At 39.4% G+C, this 25,083-nt stretch overlaps 1 protein-coding gene across 12 annotated transcripts in view; it reads right to left on the bottom strand.

The window, feature by feature from the left end:
* Nucleotides 1-23,097, bottom strand: part of acaca (acetyl-CoA carboxylase alpha) — a 44,312-nt gene extending 21,215 nt beyond the window's left edge. For 2 of the 12 annotated variants that reach the window (XM_034153141.1, XM_034153115.1), the window contains exons 1-35: nucleotides 22,922-23,097; nucleotides 21,125-21,383; nucleotides 20,731-20,832; nucleotides 19,019-19,151; nucleotides 18,666-18,804; nucleotides 17,935-18,044; nucleotides 17,760-17,841; nucleotides 17,565-17,663; nucleotides 17,291-17,397; nucleotides 16,963-17,073; nucleotides 16,616-16,825; nucleotides 16,108-16,278; nucleotides 14,539-14,700; nucleotides 13,870-14,033; nucleotides 13,593-13,743; nucleotides 12,550-12,653; nucleotides 12,241-12,468; nucleotides 11,934-12,084; nucleotides 11,313-11,447; nucleotides 10,723-10,869; nucleotides 10,442-10,630; nucleotides 9,371-9,471; nucleotides 9,165-9,253; nucleotides 8,146-8,270; nucleotides 7,948-8,061; nucleotides 6,581-6,694; nucleotides 6,411-6,500; nucleotides 6,193-6,311; nucleotides 4,026-4,049; nucleotides 3,129-3,278; nucleotides 2,524-2,667; nucleotides 1,812-1,914; nucleotides 1,620-1,727; nucleotides 1,268-1,324; nucleotides 952-996 (exon numbers count right to left, since the gene is read on the bottom strand). In XM_034153141.1, the coding sequence (XP_034009032.1) occupies nucleotides 952-996; nucleotides 1,268-1,324; nucleotides 1,620-1,727; nucleotides 1,812-1,914; nucleotides 2,524-2,667; nucleotides 3,129-3,278; nucleotides 4,026-4,049; nucleotides 6,193-6,311; nucleotides 6,411-6,500; nucleotides 6,581-6,694; nucleotides 7,948-8,061; nucleotides 8,146-8,270; nucleotides 9,165-9,253; nucleotides 9,371-9,471; nucleotides 10,442-10,630; nucleotides 10,723-10,869; nucleotides 11,313-11,447; nucleotides 11,934-12,084; nucleotides 12,241-12,468; nucleotides 12,550-12,653; nucleotides 13,593-13,743; nucleotides 13,870-14,033; nucleotides 14,539-14,700; nucleotides 16,108-16,278; nucleotides 16,616-16,825; nucleotides 16,963-17,073; nucleotides 17,291-17,397; nucleotides 17,565-17,663; nucleotides 17,760-17,841; nucleotides 17,935-18,044; nucleotides 18,666-18,804; nucleotides 19,019-19,151; nucleotides 20,731-20,832; nucleotides 21,125-21,354 (4,308 nt within the window). In that variant the 5' untranslated portion in view covers nucleotides 21,355-21,383; nucleotides 22,922-23,097. Of the gene's footprint in view, nucleotides 1-951; nucleotides 997-1,267; nucleotides 1,325-1,619; nucleotides 1,728-1,811; nucleotides 1,915-2,523; nucleotides 2,668-3,128; nucleotides 3,279-4,025; nucleotides 4,050-6,192; nucleotides 6,312-6,410; nucleotides 6,501-6,580; nucleotides 6,695-7,947; nucleotides 8,062-8,145; nucleotides 8,271-9,164; nucleotides 9,254-9,370; nucleotides 9,472-10,441; nucleotides 10,631-10,722; nucleotides 10,870-11,312; nucleotides 11,448-11,933; nucleotides 12,085-12,240; nucleotides 12,469-12,549; nucleotides 12,654-13,592; nucleotides 13,744-13,869; nucleotides 14,034-14,538; nucleotides 14,701-16,107; nucleotides 16,279-16,615; nucleotides 16,826-16,962; nucleotides 17,074-17,290; nucleotides 17,398-17,564; nucleotides 17,664-17,759; nucleotides 17,842-17,934; nucleotides 18,045-18,665; nucleotides 18,805-19,018; nucleotides 19,152-20,730; nucleotides 20,833-21,124; nucleotides 21,384-22,921 lie in introns of those variants that run through there. The other 10 variants (XM_034153158.1, XM_034153124.1, XM_034153182.1 and 7 more) reach the window with 7 other exon arrangements.
* Nucleotides 23,098-25,083: the final 1,986 nt, after the last annotated feature.

Consider the following 25,083-nt stretch of genomic DNA (forward strand, 5'->3'; position numbering starts at 1 on the left):
TCCTGAATAATGCTGGGGAGCCCTGTTTGACGTTATCAGATGAAGTGTCCCACTTGCCAAAACAATGCCAGACCGATTGGGGATGCTCTCATTGGCCAATACAGCCTTCAAAATATCAAGCTGCACGGATAGCACACACACTGGAAACTATCGACGCTGTGATTAGATGTCTTATATAGGAGGTGGGAAAAAATACATTTTAGGATGCGGAATACTGAAAAAGCCCTTTGTGTTACAAGGGCCACATAATGACGGTTACATGAGTTAGCATGATTAGCTCTCATCAAAGACTGTGGTGCCATCAAAAGAAAAATCAAAGACTATTGTCAAAAATGACAGCAGAGGCAAAAGGATGGGGGGATTTCTCTCAAATCTAATCCTGCTCTCAATCCCTCTCATTATCTTCCAAATGCTAGTGGGTGGGCTGCTGATAATGGGCCAAACATAGCCCTTATGTACTACAGCACAATAGATGGAGCACGTCTCAAAAACTGCCGTGATTGGGGGTTCAATTCCAACCTTGCTATCCGTGTAACAATGCGTTGTCACATAGCTTACAATTGACATGTTATGGGGGCAAATGACGTCATGGATTTGGAGTTTAAATGACAAAAAAAAGTGGCTAACCCAAACATGTATTGATTCCGCACAATAGTGGGACAGGTTTTCCTTCATTTACGTTGGTGCAACATAGTAAAAAGAAGCTTCCTCCTCAGAAGATCAGGGAGGTGCAGAACCCAGTGGGTTGTAACGGAAAACATTCACTGGTAGATACAATACGGTGTAGGAATTTTATATTTGTAGTATTTTAAAAACAGAAATGCTGCAACCGATTGCCTGAATATTAAATGTGCGCCTTCTTTTAACTGATCTTTATGGGATGAGATCAATACTTTTGGTGAAAAACTAAAAGCAACTCGTCCTCATTCCCATTTGTCTTCCTCTACTTACATGAAACCTTTGGTCCACCTCACAGTTGACTTGCTTCCTGAAATCCTGTCATCATAAACCCAGCAAAAGCAAGGCATGCAGAAAGAGATACGGAGACAAACGGGAGAGTTAAGCTAAATTGTCAAAATGCAAATTAATACCACACGGTGTCATTCCATGTAATCAAAGTATTAGAAATTGCAAAAACGAAAGATGCAGAGAAAATTCATTTGTAATTATTTGGAGACATGCTTTTTAGAACTGTTGAATTGGTGACATGCAGGGAAGCCGGGTGTTGAGACAGGAAGTTGATTTAGTTAATATTGATTAGGCTCACCTTCTGGGCCACGAGGAAAGTCAGGCGGCGGATGCCATGTTCAAACAGCTTAGATTTCTAGGAATGAGACAAAAAAAAGTCAAGATAAGATCGTCCTGAGCCGTCGGAAAAAAACGAATCATCGAAACAAAAGCCTTGTTGTTACATTACATGTCATTTGTTAGACGCTTTTATCCAAAGTGACTGACATGCATTCAATACTGTGGGCAATCCCCACAGGAACAATTTGGGGTGAAGTGTCTTGTCCAAGGACACAGCGGAATGTTGACTGCAGCGGGATTCGAACCATTGCCCCTGTGATCCGAAGATCAACACACTAACCACTAAGCCACAACCGCCCTGTTGTCCCCACCTTTGAATGAGTAAACTCTCGGAATACAGCTGCAAGGCCGTCATCGTCGATGTCGCTGTCCGTTTTTATAGCCACATTCAGGATGTGGATCGGCTCGTCCAGGATACTCTAGGACAACAAAGCAATTCCACATTTAATTCTAATCAGCTGCACGATCACACTGGTAAATGACAGACTTGGGAAAATCCTCACCTTGTTGTCCTCTTCACCGTACAGGACAGGGTTTCCTCCCTCTGGGAAGGTTGGACTTGTCGGAGGAGAGTCGGAGAAGCAGCTCAACACGTCGTTTATGTTCCTGTAGAGGAGGAAAAAGACACAATTAATCCCAATTGTGATATAAACGTCAACCGGTTGATGACATACGTCAAAAAGGGGAGTATATTTTACAAAGAAAGACCATAAATGTAAAGTCTGGCTACAAAATATTTGTATATATTTTCGTTCTATGAACCATTGGGTCTTCTTGTACTGGCTTTTCAATTGTACCTAAAAGTATTTATTTTATTCTTTTTTTTTTTTACAGTCCATCATTTTGGAACAGCCAGTTCATACTTTTAGGGGTACCATAAGACATTTTCACTTGTTATTAAATTGTATTTATTCTTGTCTTATTGAGTCCTTTGTTTATTGACTTCTGTCAGGACATAGAGTTTTATTAATCACAAAGGTATGTAACGCTCTGTCTATGGAAAAAGAGGGGGTTACTGTTGTTTTGATTTGGTTTTTGATGTGTGAAGCGAATGAAAGGTGCTGTATTTATTCCCATGTATATTCCATGTTTAATATCTGTGTTTCTACTTGTTCTGTTACTGCCATGACACATGAATTTCCCTATGGGGATAAATAAAGGTCCATCTTATCTTATCGTGAATAAAGTTGAATTGATTGATTGAAATGTACTGACCTGGTGAACTCCTGGAAGGAGCGGAAAGCGACCATGGCTCCCATGCGCTGACAGGGCGGTGTGAACGAAGTGTCGAGCAGAACGTCGCTGACGCTGCCGATGTGCACCATGCCGTAGTGGTTCAGGTTGGATGAGAAAGACATCCTAGGGTATTGACAGAGAGAAAACACAATGTGAATCTGCCATAGCGCTAGAATGACTCGGTGAAAAAGTCCCCATCCACCTTTAAGAACCTCGCAACAATTTTTGTTCCCTTATTTTTTGGGCAATTCCATATGCTGTGAATTATAAGTATTAAAGCACAAAACCATTATGCGTTAGGGGATTATTTAGTGTAAAAACTGAATGAGGTTCAGATTAGAAAAAGCAAGTCAAAATGACATGTGAACACATTGAAAGCTATACAGGATTTTTGACAGACCATGTGTTAGTCAAATTAAAACCAGAAAAACATTCCTTTCAAAGGAACAAGGAAACATTAAACCAACAGGAATTAAATATCCATGGTCCAACGTGTTGTTGGGTGTTAGTCCTTTTGATTGTAAGAAGCTGTCCCAGTAGTTACACCCGTTGAAAGCACTAAAGAGGGTTTTTGTGTGTCAAACCTGTCCACAGATTCCGAATCCGCAGCATTTCTCTTCTCTGCGTTTTCATCCTCAGATATACTATCGTGTGCTTTAAGATCCTGCGGTTTACTGTCCTGTAATCTAGAGTCTGCCACTTTGGAAATGTTCAGGATCGGAGTAGACATTTTCCTGGCAGGACAGTCACAGGTTTCAGGTTCAGAAACTGCACTTTCGGCTAACATGTAATTGTCTCAAAAGCACTTTACATCCCAAGTTATATTGCAAATGTTACACACACACACACACACACACACACACACACACACACACACACACACACACACACACACACACACACACACACACACACACACACACACACACACACACACACACACACACACACACACACACACACACACACACACACACACACACACACACACACACACACACACACACACACACACACACACACACACACACACACACACACACACACACACACACACACACACACACACACACACACACACACACACACACACACACACACACACACACACCACACACCCACACACACACACACACACACACACACACACACACACACACACACCACACACACACACACACACACACACACACACACACACACACACACACACACACACACACACACACACACACACACACACACACACACACACACACACACACACAATGCTGTTGTTGTAAAATTAGGAAATATTTTCATATACATTCCAGTTGAGAAACCTGCTTTATTTTGGGAAATATGACCCACTAAACAGTGTCATAACCAAACAATTTGTTGACCTTATCACCAGATGAATATTTACAACAGGAATGACTGCTTTGACCATGCTGCTAGCTAGTCACAATTAGTCTATGCAATGAAAAGAATGTTTACAATACCTGTTTAGTGTGGGGATGTTCCCTCTGCAATCAAACAACATTGATTACTAAGTGGTTAGTGGCAGGCATCAGGAGAGGGAGACAGTCAAGGTGTAGCCGTGTGTGTGTGTGTGTGTGCGCCCTTTACCGTGATGAATTTATATTTTGCTGCGATCGATATCTAAATGAATGCAATTATAAAGAATGGAGGATCAAGTAAATTGAAAATGGCTTTCTAGCTCGTAAACACACATTTCACTCCCGGACTGCTCCCTTTTTACGACATGCATTATATATCCTGAACAGAGAAATCATTTCACACTCTCATGCCATCTTTAGGTCACAGTGATGAGACAAAGATGAGAGTTAATTCACACACACATATTTTGATTGCATGCTTGTGATTGTATATGTCATGGTGTTAAAAAATGTCTAATTGCATAAACAAGCCAAACACACAGAAAAAAGCAGTACAACTGCGAAGGGATGACAGGAAACACACCTGAACATACACATACATTCAAACACAAGGACACAGGTGGGATGCAGAAGTGCGACAGAAACGCTGCAGTATTTTGTCTGTACTTCACCTATTTTAAATGTACAAGGCAAATCCAGAGTTTCTCTCAAATTCTCAGGTTTCTACATGGAATAAGAGCGCCCAGAGTTTTTTTCCCCAGAACATACAAGGAAGGGGAACTGACATGGTTAGACGAACCAAAAAAAAAGTGTTTCAGTCTTGCATAATACCCTCTTTTGCACATGAGGAACATTAACACGAAGAACAACGATGAACACATAGCTGGGAAAGTGAAAGAGGAAATATGGCACCATGGACTATTTTTATCACCAGCGCCTTAGATATTTATTTTTATAATAATAATTATAGGCAAGTGTTTTGTGTAAGTACATCACACTTCCACCTATGCTAAAAAAAAATCTGGATGAATTTGAAAAACACAGAGAGCTGTGACACAAAACGAAATACCTACTATATATAGGAGGGGGGGAACTGAGTGATACTGAAGAATGCAATGAGTAGGAACAATAACAGGTGCTGCTGCTAGGATATATACTTAATAAACATTAAGCAATGACAAATATTTTTACCCAGGGTTCCTACATGTACAGCTTAATTTATGTGTTTCTGCCATCCAGATTAGCATGATGTGATTATAAAAAACATGTTTACATTTATATTGAGATTTTATAATGTATTTAAGGTAGGGTAGGTAAGAATGGAGAAACCAGCTCGAGTGCGCTAGAATTTGAAAGTACACAACCGAAAAAAAATGTGCCCCTTCCTTTAGACTTCCTTACAGAGCCCCTCCTCCTCCAACACACACGAACGCGCACATGACCAATGAGGGCACGAGATAAGTTTGTGCACGAGATGGAAGGCTGACAGGCAGGAAGGCCATCCAATTATCTGCCCCAGATAATTGGATGTGCTTTTTACAGCGCCACGGCTTCCACAGATGAAATATTTGTATATATTTATTGTCAAAGCATTTAATGTATTCATTGCTATCGGGATGTTAAGAGCATTCCATGGAATATAACAAAAAGTGTTTCTGGAGTGAATTACCTACCCTACCTTTAAATACAAAAAACGTGTCTTACATTTTTAGGAGTTTTAAAACATTGATTTATGGCGTTTTAATAGCATTTTTGGATTATTTATTTTAATGGCTTTTAAATATATGTTTAGGCATGCGTAAGAAACCTGTTTATTAGTATTTAATATTTGTGCACAGTCATCATGCTACTAGTTTTTTTAAATGTTCATTTATAATACATTTTTGTTCCTTTTATTATTATTACTATTATGCATGGTCATTACAGTACTTATTTTCTATTATTTATTTATTTTTATAATTATTACGTTTCATTACACTACTCCTTTTATTTTAATAAGCATTTGTATTAATCTAATCATTAGTACCGATAAATATGCGCGAATACAACGCAACTCAGCTATTTAATCTAATTTTTTTAAATGACAGTAAGGAAATGTTATTCTACATGCCGGGGCTGTCAAATTACCAGAATCACTGCCACTAATTTAAAATTCTATAACAATCCCTGTTGTTCATTTGGATCCCTGTCCATAGTGCCGTTTGATAGGAGAGCAAAGGGGAGAGAGGTGATGCACTTTGGGCTTGCGGGCAGTTTGTGAGCGTGGTACCTGTTGGGGTGCGAGGTGGGGAGCATGAACTGGAACTCCACTATACATGTGTTGTCCCTCAGCTGTCGATGCTGAACGCTGTTGAGCTCATAGGCGATGTATGCTCTGCGAACGTACACCTGGTATTCGAGATAAAGACAGAGGATATATTAGTTTGACATGTGCTGTATTTTTAGAGTTGATCAAATAAAGTCAAAGTTGAATTAAGATCCTCTTACCTCCAGCGCAGCCATCCTGACTACCTGATTACTGTGGTAGAAGAAGTTGGGCAGAACATCAAAGATGGATGTTTCTGAAAGGATCAATTTCTAGAAAGAAAGAAAAAAACATATTTAATAACACTTTCACTTTTCAAAGCATTACACGTAGCAAATCATTAATGACCTACCTGGAGGTTCTCGATGCAGAATTGGTGTCCATACATATCGATGGCAGAGAGGAAGATGGACTCCACCTGGTTGTGACGTAGCTCGTAAGAAGGGAGGTGGGAAGCTATCAACACCTGGGCAAAGGAGATCATTATGGTCAACTCATTTATTATCAAATGATTCGTTAAAGCTGACTTTTCTCTTCTACTTGTCTTTGAACAAGCTTAAATGGTTTAGAACTGTTCTGTAATTCATATTTTTCTATTGTTTCTTTCTTCACCAATAAAACGAAACAAAAAAAGAGTAGATAGTGACATCTTGTGGCGGGCCCTTGTACTTTGGTACTTGTCTTTTTCCTTTCCCACAACATAATCTCGGCTGAATGTCACAGTTCCCATGAGTTGATTGCAGGTTATTCAGAACACCTGTTGGCTCTTAATTAGGAAATTGAGAGCAGCTTGGTGCAATTCCCCTCTCGGCCAATCAGAGTGCAAGACGACATGATTCAGGGCCTAAGGAAGGTGGAGAACTGAACACCAAGGACATTATGATTGGTCCTTTACTTAGTGTATCAGTAAGTATGTCAGACAGATTATCTAGTCGTCAGGCCTTTTTGAGACTCTGCTGTCTTAACTGATCCGTAATGGGGTGTAATTTTCAACTACAACCAATTTCCTTATTATCAGGAAGACATTTGATTGTTTTTAAAGAGGCACTGAGTTGTGATTAAGAAGGCTTTCTTTATAAGTATTGAGAAAAAGAAGAAGACATGCTTTATTAATACCTCAGGGGAAATGTTACATTTTATTTAACAATACATCACACACATTGGCATAAAATGCCCTCGTGCACATAAAGGACCTAGACATTAATGGAGAGACTGCATGTCTTACCTAGACATATTAATGGAAAGGTGTCAGGGCAAGGAGTAAGACGCCCTCAGCAGTAGGGGGGTTTTGGTGTCTTGCTCAGGAACAGTTTTGAACTGACACTTCCCGAGCTAACAAGGCAACAATCAAAACTCTCTACTTGCTCTAATTGGGGCTTGAACAGACGACGTGCAGTTCCCCACAGACTGAGCTACTGACGCCCCAGAAAATGAGGAAGAGATCATTTTTCGTTGTGAAGGTACTTGTAAAAATGTGTGTTTCCAGCTAAATACATATTTTTTTATGTGGTTGGGAACTGGTTCTACCGAAATCGGTACTGACACAATGTGGTCAAAATCTTACGGGAGATCATAGTAAACTGCTAAAATGTGATTTAATAGGAATGAGACGTGTTAATCTTATGGTAGTCCACTTTGAAATGACAGACCTACATAAGATAAATCCATAATTAATCAAAGATGAAGCTAAAACAACCTCTGACAGAATTCACATCTCACCTGTCGAGCCCGCAGCGCCACCTTGGCGTTGGTCGTCTTGCTGAGCTGGGTGAGTTCAGTCAGGATTGCCATCAGCTCGTCTGTCAGAGTGGGATCACGGCCGCACAGCTGATCCTAAACACAGGAGTGGACAACATCACATTACAAGCTAGACTTATTAATGCTCTTTCTTCTGACTCAGCGAGGAAGCACACTTACGATGAGCATAGTAACCAGCAGGTTCTTCTTGGTGACCTGAGCGTGGGAGAAGATGTAGTTGAGCACGTTGATCATGTCACTTTTGTTTTCCTCGCGCAGTGCGAACACACATTTGTCATAGTGTCCTGTTAAGAAGCAGACATAGAAGAGCTTTGGTTAATGCTGCACTGGGAACTCAAAAAATGACATATACCGAGTTGCTTTATTTGTTAAAGAGCTCCACCAAGTGGAAGAATGTGGAAGTGCAATGTTTCTGAAAAAAGTTAGTTTCTGGAGCTATTTCTTTTTATTTTAAATGTTTGAAAGGTGATCTGCACAGTGGTACATGTGTAGGCCTAACAAGTTAATGCATTAAAGGGGACCTATCATGCAAAATGCACTTTTGTACGTCTTTTATACATGAATGTGTCCCCGGTGTTTCAGGGAACTCACCAAGTGTCAGAAAACACAACCCTCTCTATTTTCCTCCATACCCAAATCTCTAAAAAAGGGGCTGCAACGGATCTGATAAAAACTGATCCAGATTTGAACACTTTCCTGACGTCAGGACATATGCCAGGCCTGTAGATGGTGCTGTTCTCACAGAATCAACCCTTGCAAAAACAGAGCTATAAATTGTCAAATTGAGCAAAATGAGGCATGGCTAAAATGCATGATCTGTTTGGTATTTTGAAAAAAAAAAAGTATAAATATGCCTTATATAGGTATGGTCCTACACTATATTATTCAAATATAGCATGATAGGTCCACTTTATGTAAAGTATCCTAGGCTATCTTAAGCTAGAAGCAGCCTTGTAACTGCATATGAAAAGTACAACTTTGTGTCTCTACAGACTGAAGTATCAAACTCGACCTTTTTTTTATTTTACAGGAAATATAATAATACTGCCGATTGAATATGTGCTCTTCTGTTTATGCCACATGTCTTTGAATTGGTCGAGTAATATGCTAAAGCGTTCTTGTGTAAGGAGATCGTATTAGTATGGATGCATGTTAAATGTGTTGCTGTTGTCCCTCACCATTCTGAAACTGGATCTCCACTTTCAGGTACTGTCTGAGCAGGTCCATCACCACCGCCTTCATGTGACCTCTGATGCCACTGCGATACCTGTTGGAGACAAACACAGTGTGCTATGACAAAAAGAAGAATGCAGTGTTGTACTTAATGGGACAATGAGATTAAGTGACTTTAAAAAATATATATATATACATGTGTGGTACTCACTTCTGCACCAGCTGGACGATGCTCTGTGTGTTCATAAAGAAGACTTCTCTCTCTGACTTCTTGTTAAGGGTAGCAGCGTGGCTGTCCAGGATGTTTGCGATCTGGAAAGATAAACAACATCAGAATTGAATTACAACAGCAGTGAAGACGCAAACATGTTTTGTTCCATTGGCACTGTTGAACGTTAGCTGGTTCTCTTTATATCCAGACTGGGATCCTAACTGGCAGTGAAATATTTGATTGAAATTCAGAGATTAATCTATTTAGAGGCCCTTCATTACAACACCGCTTTTCTTTCGATTTATAAATACATATATATGGAAGTGTATGTATTATTTTAGCACATGTAATGCTATGGGTGGTTTCAATTATTCAGCAAATTATTGGAAGCTAAGCATCTTTTCTTATAACGGTTAATTAGTTGGTTTACTTCAGTTAATTATTAGGAATACATATTAAAAACTCCCAGATAACCTAGATGCTTCTGTATGTGTAATACCAATAATTCCTTATGCACACACAGAGTACTTGCATCCTGCTAACCATCTTACTAGCCATTCAGGTTTCTTAAAATTGGTAAGAACAAGAACATTTAGGAAAAATGAAGGGGAGGTGAAGAAAGTATTTTAATAGCCGACTGGAAAATTAGACGTTACAATTAAGAAATACTATAACCGAACCAAAAAAACGTTAGAAGCAATAAATCACTCCTATTCAAGTCTACCCATTTTTAAGTAAATTCTTTAACCGCAGTTTTGTCTTTGAAGTTTATCATGGTATTGAAATATTTAGCATTATTCCGAAACAACCTGTGATTCTCTGCAGGACACACTGGCACAGCATTCAGTTTACAACGACAATGAGATTCATCATCACCAGAATACATGGATAACAATTTTCTGATTAAAGTACATGTCATAAATCTGATGTGAACTTTTCCAGATATAAGTGAATGATTGTATTATTCATTATTTTTAATAGCTCTGAAACAAGACTAATAAGGGGTTTTGCGGTTATCTACGAGAATAATTCTGTAGGGGTAGTTAGCATGGTGTTTGTGTGTTGCTGCACCTGCTGGCTGGGAAACTGGCAGAGCACGGAGGTGATGTTGCTAGCATACTGAGCCATCTCCTTCTTGATGCACTTCTCCACAGCAGGGGGGATGCGACCTGACACACTGGTCATGATGTCCTGGAGCTCCAGCAGCGGCAGAGAGGGATCGCGCATCGTTTTCATCAACCTTTCCACCCACTCTTTCAACTAGGACACAAGCAAGAGGAATATATGAACGAACCCGCTTACAGTGAGAAGTGCTGATGCTGCCGTTATTCCAGGTGTGTGAGATTGCTCACCTTAATGCTGAAGAAAGGCTCAGGAAGACAGTAGCCGTTCATTATGTGAGCGAGATGATCCAGTGTAGTGTGGAAGACTCTGTGGAGTTTCTCCCCTCGCAGAGCCACTGCCTGGATAGCGGGCAGGGGCCCTGTGTTAAGCTCTGCCTGCAACATAAATACTTATTTTTACAACAATGTTATCCATATACTGATTGTCACACTTCTGGTTCATTTACCGGGAATGGGCTCCTATTCCATTAATAAATCTGCATTTTGACATCACATTGTTTTAGATGTTTTGTTCCTTTCAGATATTAAAGTCTCTGTATTTGTTGGCAGCTCAACTTCCTGCCACACGGACATTTTGATTTTATAAAGTTACTCCTACACAAAGATGCACACAGAAATAACTCGTAAACAGGCTACGATTAAGTAGAGAGCATGTCTTGTCACACCTCTCATTCTGAAGCTTGTAACAGACGGAGCTGAAAGCTCAAATGTAAAGCCCAACTCGGAAAGGAACAAAACAAAGGAATACGGCATGTCATTTTTTAGCAGACATATGAATATAACATATCTGTGTAGATTGCAAGTCAGACAATCAGTACCTGTTGCACTCTGCTTGGGTCATCCAGCTGCAGCTTGGCAATGACACAGCCAGGATCCAGGGCTGCTCCAGCCCTCTTCACATAGTGAATACAGCCAGACTCTGCAGCTGTTAGAGTCATCACCATCTTCATCACCTGGAATTAAGCATAAAGTTGTGTAGATTTAATTAAATCCTATTTGTGTTGAGTGGAGAACATGCACATAACTACAGAAGCCCTGAGCCCTGATTTCAAAACAGGTGGAGAACATTTCTTTGTGTTTTTATAAATCTCAAAATAAACAGAAATAAAAATGTGTTTTTTTGCTGTAATACTAATTTCAGCACTAGAGGCTGAAGTGCATAATTCCCCCATGTTCTAAATAAGACTAAAAGCATCCATGTTTTCTATGAGGGTGAGTACATGCACTGTAAACACAAGGTTCATCTGATGAGGTTCAAACCAATTATAATACTTTTTAAGTCTTGGACAAAATATATTGTCTTGCAAAAATGTTTCCAACTTTTCTTTAGTCATGAACATAGCAGAGAAAAGTGTTTGAATCAGAAGTAGAATAGGGATCACCCTTTCTTTCTCAGTTGCGTTTTTAGGCTTCCGTACATAATCCTTAACATACTGTACCTCAATTTCAGCGTAGCACTGTCCAGAAAACACGTGCCCGCCGTCCTCCACTGTGTACTGGATGAGTTTTCCTGCTGAAGGAGATCGCAACAGGGAGGGATCATTCTCCCTTTCGAAAACACAAGTCTTGTTCCCAATTGTGATGCGATACCTGTAGGGGAAGAATCCATACTTAGAACCAAAATCAGAAGACTTAAGTGTAAATAATTTCATGTGAAGTTTTTAACTGAATCAAAATGTTTTCAAGCCATAAATACATATGTATCATTTTATCCTACTTCATTCTAACATTTTGTTTTCCTTTTACCTATCCACCTCTTCCTTCATGTAGGTGGTGTAGCTGCTTCCATCATAAGACAGCAAAAGGCCTCCGTCACTGAGCCGATGGACGTCCACCTCCGCAGAGGTGTGGTTCATGATGACCACGTAGGAGTTGGGAGACTGCCGTGTCACTGTTAGAGTGTATTTAGTGCCTTCGTAGATCAGCTCCACGTCCACAGTGTTGAGCAGTGTGTGTGCTGGCAGCACCTGGCCCCTGAGGACAAAGCATCTCATGTGATATGTTCTTTTTAACTACTGCTTGAAATGGATTCATTTGACATGCGGTGGGTTTTACCTTTCCAGAGAATGCAGAAAGTTGGACACACTGTTTCTTAGATTGACATCTGCCACATGAAGAGCCCCGCTCACAATTCCCAGCATGGTATCTGGACGCTCCGCCTGCACACATTACAATATACTTCTTAGCCAGACCTTAAAACGTGCAGTCAGGATGAAGCTAAAAGTCCTTTAAGCTCTTTTTTGATCACATCAATAATTCACTATTGAATCACAATTCAAGAAATGAGGACTCATTTCAGCACTTCCGTTTAGCTTATTTTGAAGTTAATGGGTTTTTGTTTATGTGTTTTTGGTTAGATGCCTGAAATAAGGTATTTGCTTAACATAAGTTTAAGATATTTTCATGTTTTTCCTCTACAACATAAAACACATCAGCAAATACTCCAAACGTCTGAAGCGTCTATGTGTCATTAAAACCTACAGAATCATAATCAGTTGTTTGCCACCAAGCTTAATAATTGCAATATTCCAAATCCAAGAGTATCTTTTAAAAGAGCCCTTGCGATGCTAACTTCCAACTTCCGGGTCGGACTATGAAAATATGCGATTGCTTCATCATAGTATTGTGCATCAATATAAAACAGTTAAAGAAAATATAAAAAATATAAAAGTAATGTTGTATATTATTTGAAATCCAATCCTTGTTTTCCCCGTAAAACTAAATATGTTTGCTTACGTAAACTCCTCCCTAACAATTTTGACCAATAATTACATGACATACAAGGGAGGTGTGTGTGGAGCAAGTCGTCTGTAACTCAACAATGCAAGCCTCCCCATTTTTTAGCACTTCAATGCAAAGGATTTAAATCGCTTCTGTACCTGTACACTGATCAAATATTCTGTTTTACTGGGACTTTACATTTAAACTGCCGACTGGCCGACGGGGTCTGACTATTATTCAAACTAAATGTATTGTGGTTTCAGCACTAAAATAATGATATGGGTCTGTGTGCCAAATATATTTTCTCGTTACGGTTTGAAGTGTGGTTTAATTTCCTTCCCATTATAGTTTTCCACTTCGGCAACATGTCTGCATACCTGCATCTTCTCTGAGATGAGCCTGTCCAGCCAGCCTGTGTCGATGGTGTTGTGCTGAAAGCTTTCAGTCTCCAGCAGCTTAATGAGGTATTCCACTGTCGTCCTGAAGTCTCCTCTGATAGACAACTCCTTCAGAGCCACCACCATGTTCCTAGAGAAAGAAAAAGACAAAATGACATAAGCCAACGATAAAAACCTCTGATTACAGAATTGCAAAAGAGATACCTCACATTGTAAATATGTGATGTAACGATCTAATGATCCTGGGTGTACTCACGAGATGGCTTCTTCCCGATTCTCTCCCCAAGAGAAACAATGTCCAAACTGGGAGTCGGCAAACTCATGCAGCCCCCCGGCCGCTGCAACGCTGAAGTAGCCCCACACGTTCTTATTGCTGCGGAAATTCAGCTCTTGTACTGTTCCGGAGCTCGGTTTGAAACCCTGCAAATCACACAACATGTCATCTGGTCATTCAATTGCACAGGATCAGTAGCTTGGTATCCTAAGAGCCTTTTAAAAGGATATTGTTATCACATTTAATTTCCTGACGTGTATTTTTTCTGTTCTTTTTTTCCTAAGTATTTATTCTCATTCATTTCACAATTTTTACCGGGTTGTTTTCTACTGATTGGTCAGCTTATTTTATGTGCTTCTTGTTGTGATTTCTTTTGGAGTAATTATATTATGTTAGCCTAGTGTTCTTTTCTTTCCCTTTATTTAGGTATTTTATGTGTATTTTCTCCCTAAGTTGTAAAAGTACGTGACTTCTTGACATTTCTTATGTTTTCACTATGTAGACGTTATGCAGCCTTATGTACAACAAATAAAAACATATTAAAAGTCAAAAAGGATCATAAACTGAACTTAAAAACAGCAAATTTGACACTAAGAGAACCGTTGTGTTGGTTGCAATTATTCTGTCTACTCGTAGAAAAGAGAGACTTACCTCATCAGGGTTTTCACTGGTGATTCTTGCTGCAATGACATGGCCCCGTGGGGAGGGGGCAGTGGACAGACCCTCAAAGTCAATGGGAGAGTCCCCCCAGGGCTGCACCCCATAAAGCATCCTGATGTCTTTGATCCTTTGCAGAGGAATACCCATAGCAATCTGACAGGAAATAGTGGTATATTAGTACAACACAAGAATATGCACTGAAACAGACTTAAATCCAACTTTATTACAATTACTAAAAATCGCAATTGTATTCGCCCACTTATCAGCTATAACAAATGTAGATCGTTTAATATTATTGGCAATCAGTTAAGGTCAGGATAGATTTTTAAGATCGTTTTTTAATCACTTATTAACCGCATGGCCTTACTTAAATTTCACAGTTAGAAGAACCCTTACCCTGCTTGGCATCCACTTACTGTAGGTCATCAAACTTAAACCTGTTGGCCTAACTGTGTTCCAAATGTGTTGCCAAAGGCTCAGAGAACCCTGTGTTACCCTGAACAAACAGGTAAGGTAGCTTTGAAAGAACCACATATGGTTTTTTTCTGCATGCTTTCTGACATTTGTCAACAACATCCATAACATACCATTTTCCTGATGGACTGTTGTCTAGACAAAAAGACCATCATCCTTTGTGCCAGAGATTGTCTGAGCTACTAAACCTTGACACCACTGATTGTGCACTTGCGTCATCAAACCAAAATCTGTTGGCTACCCGAGGGGACTGCTCTTTGGCTGCCAAAAAATGTGGAACAATCTGCCCACTATCAAGTAATCGGCTTTTGATCGTTTGAAAAAGCATCTATTAACTTATTTTAGTCAGCTTTTCCATCTGAAAAGGTTGTTGATGTAACCCACTGTGTAAGTTTAACTACGAAATATTAAGGAGAAGGCTCTCAGGCACTAACAAACAGGTACACAATGCATTAAAGCACAATTATGATTGAATTTCTTCTAAAACAGAACAGTTTTTCTAGACTATCAAAAATACAATCTTCCTGAAAGATAGTGAGTCCTGTAATTGCCTTGATAAAAAGACCCTCATCCTTTGTGCCAGAGAGTGGGTCACTCCCACAGTAACATCCAATCAGATTTATCATCAACACTGCCCTTCACCCTGACTGCCACTGACCTATTTACACACAATCCTGAACACTGCAGAACAGACCACGTGACCGAGTGCCTCTACAACCACTGGATCTACCACGCCGCTTTTGTGTATAACCTTCTTCCTTTGCGTTCTGTCGCCATAGAGATAGGGGGGCCCCTTGTAGTGCAAAGCGGTGAAGCGTGCTAACTTTGTCTGCTCCAGGACTGACTGTATGCAATGTAAAGTGTGTACACTGCAAAATCAGCCAAATATTCTTTAATGGAGTCAGATTTTCAAGCAAGCAAAATAATCTGCCAATAAATGTACACTGTTAGGTATTAATGCAAAACGTTTTAGCTTGTTACAGGATTGCTTGTCTATTAGACCAGAAATATGACTTATTTCCCAGAAACAAGGTTTTCTTTTCTTGAATTTCTTTTTTTTGCACTGTGACTCTGGGTGGCACTGACCTGCAGTTGGGCAGCTAGCAGGTTGACGTCAGCCACCATCTCAGTACAGGGATGCTCCACCTGCAGACGAGGGTTGAGCTCCAGGAAGTAGAAGCTTCCATCCTGGCTGTAGAGGTACTCCACTGTACCTGCACTGACGTAGCCCACCATCTTAGCCAGCTTCACCGCACACTGAGGAGAGAAAACCACTCAATCGAAGGTTCAAATGATCCATCTTAGATTGAAATTAAATAAAAGATAAAATAAAATAAATAAAATGGAATACAAATATTATATAAAACACAAGAAGTAAAAGAATGCAGTAAAAGATTAAATACATATATGTATTTAAATAGACCTTGGAAGTTATAGTAAGAGCAATACAAATATTAAATTAAATAGATATTTCTTTGAACATAATAAGTTAAATAAGTTAAATAAGCCCAATAAGAGATAAAATAAAATGTAACTAAAATATGATATAAACATAAGAAGTTAAAGTAAAAAAGTAAAAAAAGATGCTAGTTACCCTTTCCATATCCTCAAACACATCTGAAGGGGCGATGGTAGCTGGAGCCTCCTCTATAATTTTCTGGTGCCGTCGCTGCACAGAACAGTCCCTACCGAACAGGGAAATGGCATTGCCGTATTGATCCGCCAAGATCTGGACCTCGAGGTGGCGGGCGTGCTTGGCTAGCTGCATGACGAAAATAGGCGATCCTGGAACTTCTGCCTGGACCTGGAAAACAGAAGACAAAATCCTTATTCTGATTCTCTTTTGTCCCCCGATTTTCGGACATTCAAACTCTATTTATAATGCATTACATACTGCATGATGTTTCTAACTAAATGTTTGTAATCTCATTATCTACGTACCTGTCTGAAGAGGTTCGGGAAATCATCAGCACAGTTGACTTTACGGATGCCTTTCCCTCCGCCTCCCTCTGAGGCCTTCACCATCACGGGGTAGCCAACCTTCTCTGAGGCCTGGCAACAGAAACATACATCTTTTCATTGTATACTCAAGCCCATGCAACATTTATTTGGCACTATGAATGACACTATATTGTCTTGACGTCAAATGCTTTTTTTTGTATTTGAGCAGTATATAAAAAGAAAAGCAGGAATGTGGAAGAGAGTACACAGTAATATTGTTCATATACTGTATGCGATATGGCTACCGTCAGTTAAATAACACGCTTACCTTCAGGCCATCCTCAACATCCAGGATGCAGCCGAGCTCGTACACGTCAGTAGGAACATTGATAACTTTATTCTTTTGATCGCTCTCCGTCCACTCTACCGTCAGACCTGAGAAAGACAAACAGATTATTCAGCATCATTCAAACAAACGCCTTTTAAATTAAGTTTAAATCTATGGCAGTTGAAGAATCATTGATTGTTTTTGATACATTTCTCAAAGCTGGTCATAAGAGGCCTTTATAAATGACTTGTTTTAGACTCCAACTGTGAGCTACCTTCGCCACTCCAGGGCAAGGTGGGAATGCCAGCAGTTTGAGCCACGATGGACGAGGCGATCTTGTCTCCTAGAGCCCACATAGCCTGACTGGGAGGACCTGAGGAAGGAGTAAGCGTTAAAAATAGGCATTTTCATTGTGTGAACTCATATTGTAAGCGTCATTTGAAAAAGTAAAAGCAACAGCTTCCCTTACCCATGAAAGCAATGCCATTCTTATGAAGCAGCTCTGGCAGTTTGGGGTTCTCCGAGGCATGACCCCATCCAGCCCACACTGCCTGTAGGGACCAATTAAAACATGTATATTAATCAATGATACAAATTGTAATTACTGTTGAAAAACTACAGATATATTGATTGTGTGGTGGTACCTGAACAGGTATGCGTTTAGCTATGTCCAGGATGAGCTCCACATTGGCATAGTTGTTGTTATTTGTCCCTCCTGGCACAGGCACGTAATGATCGGCCATCTTGATGTACTCTGTGAAAGACAGAGTGACAGAAAGCCTTATTTTTCTCGTAATCTTCTTGCAGCAGTCACATTTACTGAGGGGTATGAATCTTTCCAAAACCCCAAAAAGTATAATAGGGCCACTTTAATTCAGAATACATTGGAATTTAAGGAGCTACACCAGCATGCTTATATTATATATTAGAAAAGTTGATTGCAATAATGTAAACACACAGGCAAAAATAAGATCACTTATTTATGCTAAAAACATTTACTAAAATGTTTTTAGTATTTCGTAATTGTCAGTGATAAAGAATAAAAGGTATAAAACCTTATTTCTCAGAAACGTACTGATTTTCCAGAACAAGTCGTACACAAATGAACATGCAGAGGCTGGTTTTTATTAGAAATATCTAGTTTAAAAAAATATTATGAAGTAGTTTTTTATCTTAGTCGAATAATTTATTTCCTGATTTTTCCCCCCACACCCCTACTCTTCGCTGTCTTTTAATTCCCCTGTTTGGATGCACTGCCAGAGCCAAGAGCTGAAAGGCAAAAACTGTTGAGTAATTCCACATATGGCATCTTGCCATGTCACTGGCTGTGACCGCTGGTGCACTTCCTCAGATGTTTTAGAAAACCAAATCTCACCTGCGTTGGCCTTCAGGTCCTCGGGGGTCACCATAACAACAAAGCGGATCGCCCTTTCATTGCGAAACATCTCATAGGACCAGCGGCGGATGGAGCGCATGCATTTCACCGCTGCAATGCCATTGTTAGCGATAAGCACCTGGAGGAGCAAAATAGATGCTTATGCTGTTAATTTAAAAGACTTCATTAATAGTTGCTATCTATCTATTCTGCCTTGTCAAACTGCCTTTATATATTCACTCATTAAACGACATAAAACACACAATTTGTTTTCTTCACTGGTTTCTATTCACCATCAAAAGGAGTTGAACATAGTGGGCTAAACAAAAGAAAAAAAGGAAGGAAATCATTACCTTCTCGATAACCTTGTTGCCACCAAAGCGGGTGACAAATTCAGCAGGAGAAGCCACGGTGAAGTCTCTCTGGAGATCAATGCGCCGGCGGTCTCTGCCCTGCTTCACCAGGTGCAGCCCTGACATGCTTGGCCTGTTTTAAGAATGCATGAAGGAAGGAGCAAGGCATTAGGTAGCTGTGCTGATAACAAGCAGATAACTAGACAATACTCTCTGACGATCGGCAAAAGAAACAAACAGCTTTTCATGCATGCACAAACAGTACGCACATTATACTTGAAAACACCACGACAGACAGAAATGTTCACTATGAAATATAATGTTTGTATTAAAGTTGCTTTTAAATTTGTATATACTTGTTTCTTTTTTTGTAGACTCTTTTGTGTGTATGTATGCACCATATACAACCGGAAAATGTATTTTATGGGTAAGCTTACTTGGCAATAAACCAGATGATTTTGATTCGAGTTAGTAGAAAAAGAACATTTGTAGAATTTGCTATTTGAAATAATTCTAATTTAATTAATTTACCAAATGTATTGGTGACTTCTTGTGTTGATAACAAATTTACAACAAGTAAATGATGTTGTATTTAATTTGATGTTGTCATTTTAGCACTGTTTTTAAAAAATATATATTTTGCACAAAAAAAACATTATCTTTCTCTAATTTAGTTAATAATAAACAGATACGTTGTAAACTGCCGGTAGCGAACTGTTCCTGTTTATAGCCCAGGAGATAAAGAGATACTGATATCACGTCGTGTTGATAAGAGACAGACTGGGCGAAGGAAGGAGCCGAGGATGTGACTACTGTTTCTTGTGTTTAACTTTATAGCTCAGGGTGAGATACAGGTAATCAGTAAAGGTGATAAGGGAAAGTGTTAGAAAGTAATGTCATCCAACTGTTGTGTTTGTTAAGTGTATTTTTGCCTGTTCTAATACAAATAAAAACCTGTGTAAGATAAATAAAAGGGTGACTTTATCTTAAGAACAAAACTATCAGCTTATCCAGTATAGCCACTGACAGAGCAGGACCAGACACTTTACAGTCATATTGCCTTGTGCTCAGATTTCTTTGAATCAAGCTCCACCCAAAAGGGGATCCATAGGGTGGAGTGGGAAGCCCAGGGGGAGGGATATGATAATCAGCTGGGAGGTGTGGCAGTGACTGGGGGTTACTTGGATGGCTGCTTTCTGTGGCCTGATTTTTATTTGTTGCATCGCTATAGGGGTTGCTCACAAGAGGAAAATGAGTCCCTACTGACCGAGGCCCTGACTTCCATGCAGCTGTGGAGCCGTTAGAGCTTCTGTGCTTTGTAAGTTAGAAACCAGGCAAAAATAACAACACTATTCCCGTTGCTGTCAGCATATGATAACAATATTGAGAAACCATATGTGCACGTGTATCTAATGTGAATCTCAATTCTGTGAGGCTTTAGGGAAAATTCAATTTACAAGCCTCCATCTGTGAGGTTTAGGGGCTGGCAGAGATACTAAAGCTTTATACACAGTTCTCCGTCAGTACTGAAAAGCCCCTTTTGACCGTCGCATTGGGACTTTCTGAGTGTGAACATTGTCCCAACTTTCCCAAACCAACATTATGAAGCCTATTCCAGAACTGTTGCCACACAGACTCGGTTCACAAAGAAACCCCTTCAGCAGAAGACCTGGAGAAACCACATTTTTCACATATGCTGTAAGAATGTTTACCCAGATAGTTTGAACAGAGTGTTCGTTTTGAACTTAAGGCCTGCTGCGATAGGACTCGTCTCATAGGCAGCTTTTGAATTGCAGTTGTTGTTTTTTTTATAGCTGGAAATACATGAACAAAATAACAGAAAGCAAAGCATGACAAACAAGGAAAAACCATGTACAGTCTGTTAAGTAAAATTCATGAAGTTATACATACAATCATTACAATTTGATAGACAGTAGTGTCTAATAGATTTTAGAAAATATTCCTAAAAATAAAATCCCAACGGACTGCTTATCTTAAACCCTAAAGATACAGTTATACACACAGTATCCGAGAAAAATCTGCACATTTAAAAAGCAGAAACATTGTAAATTGACGTTGAGAGTCTGGAGGTGATAGTGTTTTAACCTGAGATTTTGATTGGGGCCTTCAATGTTGTCGAATCCCATTTCGAAGGTGCTGCTCGAGCTATCAGAGGACGGCGACAAGGAGCGAGTCTCCTTTTCCTCAAGCTGCAAGTCTGGCCTCCCTAGGACTTCATCCTCCGAGTTCTCCTCCGACACTGACCCCACGATGAAATGAGAGTGCAGCGCTGCAACAGCAGGGTTCTTCTTGGCAGCACTGTCCTTCTCTGCCATGGCTGGGCCCCACTGACAGGCTGCGAATACTGGCAGGAAACACCACAGTGGCAGCAACAGTTATAAAGGAGATACAGAGTCCAAATATCAGGGTAAGATTGCCTTTGGCTGGCATGGGAATGCTGTTTGTCATTATTGCAAAAGTGGGTTATACAAAGTTCAGTATCTTGCAACTCCGATTGCAACACTTGAACTTAAAATGGGAGTAAAATGCGTGCAGAAAAAAAGTGCGTAAACAGAATGCAAGACAAATTCAATAATGACATTGTTTAGATGTGATAGGACCAGAACATTCAGCATTGTTTCAGCCCTAAATAATTGAAATAATTATCAAATAAAATGTATGAATCCTGTATGCACACAAGTGAGTGCACATTAAAAAATAAACATGTTTAGCCTTTGTAATTGTCGAAAAATAGTATGACTAAAACTTTATGTTTCATAATTTGACTTCAAGGCACAATTTACTGTAAAACAACAAATAGTACATACCCAAGTTTTTTTACTTCTCCTTCGCTTTCTTGTTCAATAGCTAAGTAACTAGAATTCAGTGGAGATAGTGTACTTTTACTCCACTACAATAATATAAAACATGTAGTTAATTTGCAAAGTGATGTGAAATATAACCAACTCTTAAAATCAGACTTTAGTTACACCTGGAGTAAATGCACAAGCTACCCTGCAGTATACAACATAAGTCAAACTAGTTGCACCTTTACCATATTTGATAACACTTTAATGCATCAATAATTAAAATCTAAACATATAATATATATTATTCTGTAATGGGCCAATCTGCAAAATGAAGACTTTTGCTTTTAAGTATATTTTGATGCTAATACTTTTGATACTTTTTTTTTAAATTTTACTTGAGTAACATATCAAATGCAGGACTTTTACTTGTAACAGAGTATTCCTACACTCTGGTAATACTACTTTTACTTAAGTACAATATGTGAGTACTTGCTACTTAGTTACTTTACACAACTGATGTTAATTTATACCAGTCTTATGAAACGTTTGCATGTCAATAAACAGTTTCTGTTCAACCTGCCTTTACGTTGCTACAACTGAAGCGCACGCTCTCAGGTGAGGCACACCTTACCTTTCGAAATGTGCTCGCAGGACCAGAAAAACAAGCCGAGCACTGCAGCCACACACACAGCAACTATGAGCGGGGGGAACATGACAAAGGATACCGAGATCTGCATTTAAAAAGGACCGAAACTCCGTACTAAAACCATATTGTTTATTAGCATGGCTGGCTAACTGAATTCTAGCAAGCCAATGTTAGCGTTTACCGACTGATACCTGTCAAAGCTAGCTTCCTACTCAGATACTACTCTGCAGCCGCAGATAAACTCACGCGCAGATGCTAATAACGTAGTTGTACTGTAAGCTAGCTTACCGGCCGGCAGTAACGTTTGCTAATACAATTATACTGGCACTACAGTATTGCTGACTGTCTGCAGGTGTACAGTACTGCAGCGTGGCCGAAAGCTTCAAAACGCAGCGTTAAACGAAATATATCAATACTCTTAGATAAACATATCGTCTGGCAACTCACCAGTGGAGATGCACCGAAACGTAATCCTGGAAAAGTTGAGTTCAACAGATCAATAAATTAGTTGTGTCTGCCAGACATCTCTGTCTCTAGTGATGGTTCAACAAAATCACATCATGGTGAGGTAACTAACAGACGCTTTAACAGCAGAGAGTGGGGTGATGTGATGATGCGCAGACGGGTTACTCCTGGACGTTGACCTCTGACAGCTACTTCCGCTATAGAAATAGACTGGGTAGAAAAGACTTCATACACCATATCATAGAAGACGTTTAGTCCTAAAATTGCTTCAGCAAATTGTAGTACACTGAATATAAAATATAATGTAATGTAATGTATGTATGATGAGGTAATACAAATTAATTATTAATTTTTTTTTAAATATATTGTTCCTTATAGATTATTCAAATATTTGACAAGCGAAATATCCTAACATACATTTAACATTGCTCTTAATACAATTATTTGAACACAATAAAATTAAGATGAATATATAATTGTAGTTTATGACAAAACAAGGCTATTGTTTAATCTGTTTGATTTCACTGAAGAAAAGTGTTACTGCGCATTTCCACTACAGCGCGGAGCTCGCTTTAAGCGTGCCGTGCCCGGCCAGTTTTTGGTTGCGTTTCCACTTGGCGTAGTTCCGGCTCGTGGGTACTATTTCACAGTTTTTCTGGCCCCATAAAATCGAGGTTCTTTCCGGGCCAACAACCAGGCTGAGTCGGGCTGAGTATGCTAAACTAGAGAGAGAATCGCTGGCAAGGGGGCTACAACTACAACAAAATGAACATATTTGACCGTGATTTAATTGTAATACACGTTTCAAAATGATGCCGAAGTAACAACATACTGATACCGGTTAGTAAAAAACATGAATTAATGCTTTGACAAGTCTGCAGACAGACGGCAGGTAAAAAACCTTTTAAAATGCGTGTTTTCTAAATGGAGATCGGCTAAGCTAACGCAGTATATGCTCCGACCGTCCACACTCACAACAACGGCCTATACAGACATAAATAAAACAGCGACTGTATTCGCCATGACACAGACAGTCTGTGGTTTGTACTTGTTTAACTTTTGTCTAGTTTCTGAACAGATATGAGGAGCTGTGAGCTTGAGTGCTAACAGCTAACGGCTGATGTTGTTTTTCTGTGGTTCTTCATTGAAGATGACGTCACGGCTCCGCCTACACTGCGTTACTATAGCTATTGCCCCAGCTACTAAACTGTAATGGAAACGCAGCATAAAGTGAGCCAGTCCTAACAAGGCCTAACGAGGCCTAGCCATACCGAGCGAGGCCGAGCGAGGCCCTGTAGTGGAAATGCGCTATAACATAATCCTTATACAGTACACTCCTAGGATTTCATAGAATCACTTTAATAACATGTATTCAGTTGGTGATAGCATAGTCGTTGTCCTCAAAATTCTCAGTTTTAAAGATGATTGTTTACAATTATCAGAGGTGGGAAGTAACTAAACATTTACTCCTACTGTACTTAAGTACAATCTTGAGATACGTGTACTTTACTTGAGTATTTCCATGTTGTGCTACTTTGTACTTCTACCCCACTACAATTCAGATATAAATTGTGTACTTCTACTTCACTGCATTTATTTTGTACCTTTAGTTACTTTGCAGATTTTGATTAATGATGTGAAATATAATCAAGTCTTAAATCAGACTTTAGTTACACCTGGAGTAAATTCACATGCTACCCTGCAGTATACAAAGTCATACGCTGCACCAGCTTTGATAACACTTAAATTATCAATAATTATAAAACATATCATATATATTATTCTGAAATGGACCAATCTACAGAATGAGTACTTTTACTTTTGGTACTTCAAGTATATTTTGATGCTAATACTTTTTTAGTTTTACTTGAGTCACATTTTGATTGCAGTACTTTTACTTGTACCAGAGTATTCCTACACTCTGGTATTTCTACTTTTAGTACAATATCTGATTACGTCTTCCACCTCTGACAATTAATTATCTGTTTTAGTTTTTATTATCTGCATGTTTTTTGTGATATTTATAACATTTAAATAATTGTAATAATGCCATCATGGCAACACATGTTATGATTATATGTATGGCCTGTAGCTTACTGGCCCAAACATATTCACAGTACTACATTAAACAGTTCCTATCTATT

The sequence above is a fragment of the Trematomus bernacchii genome, unplaced genomic scaffold, assembly GCF_902827165.1.
Source record: "Trematomus bernacchii unplaced genomic scaffold, fTreBer1.1, whole genome shotgun sequence".
Lineage (NCBI taxonomy): Eukaryota > Metazoa > Chordata > Actinopteri > Perciformes > Nototheniidae > Trematomus > Trematomus bernacchii.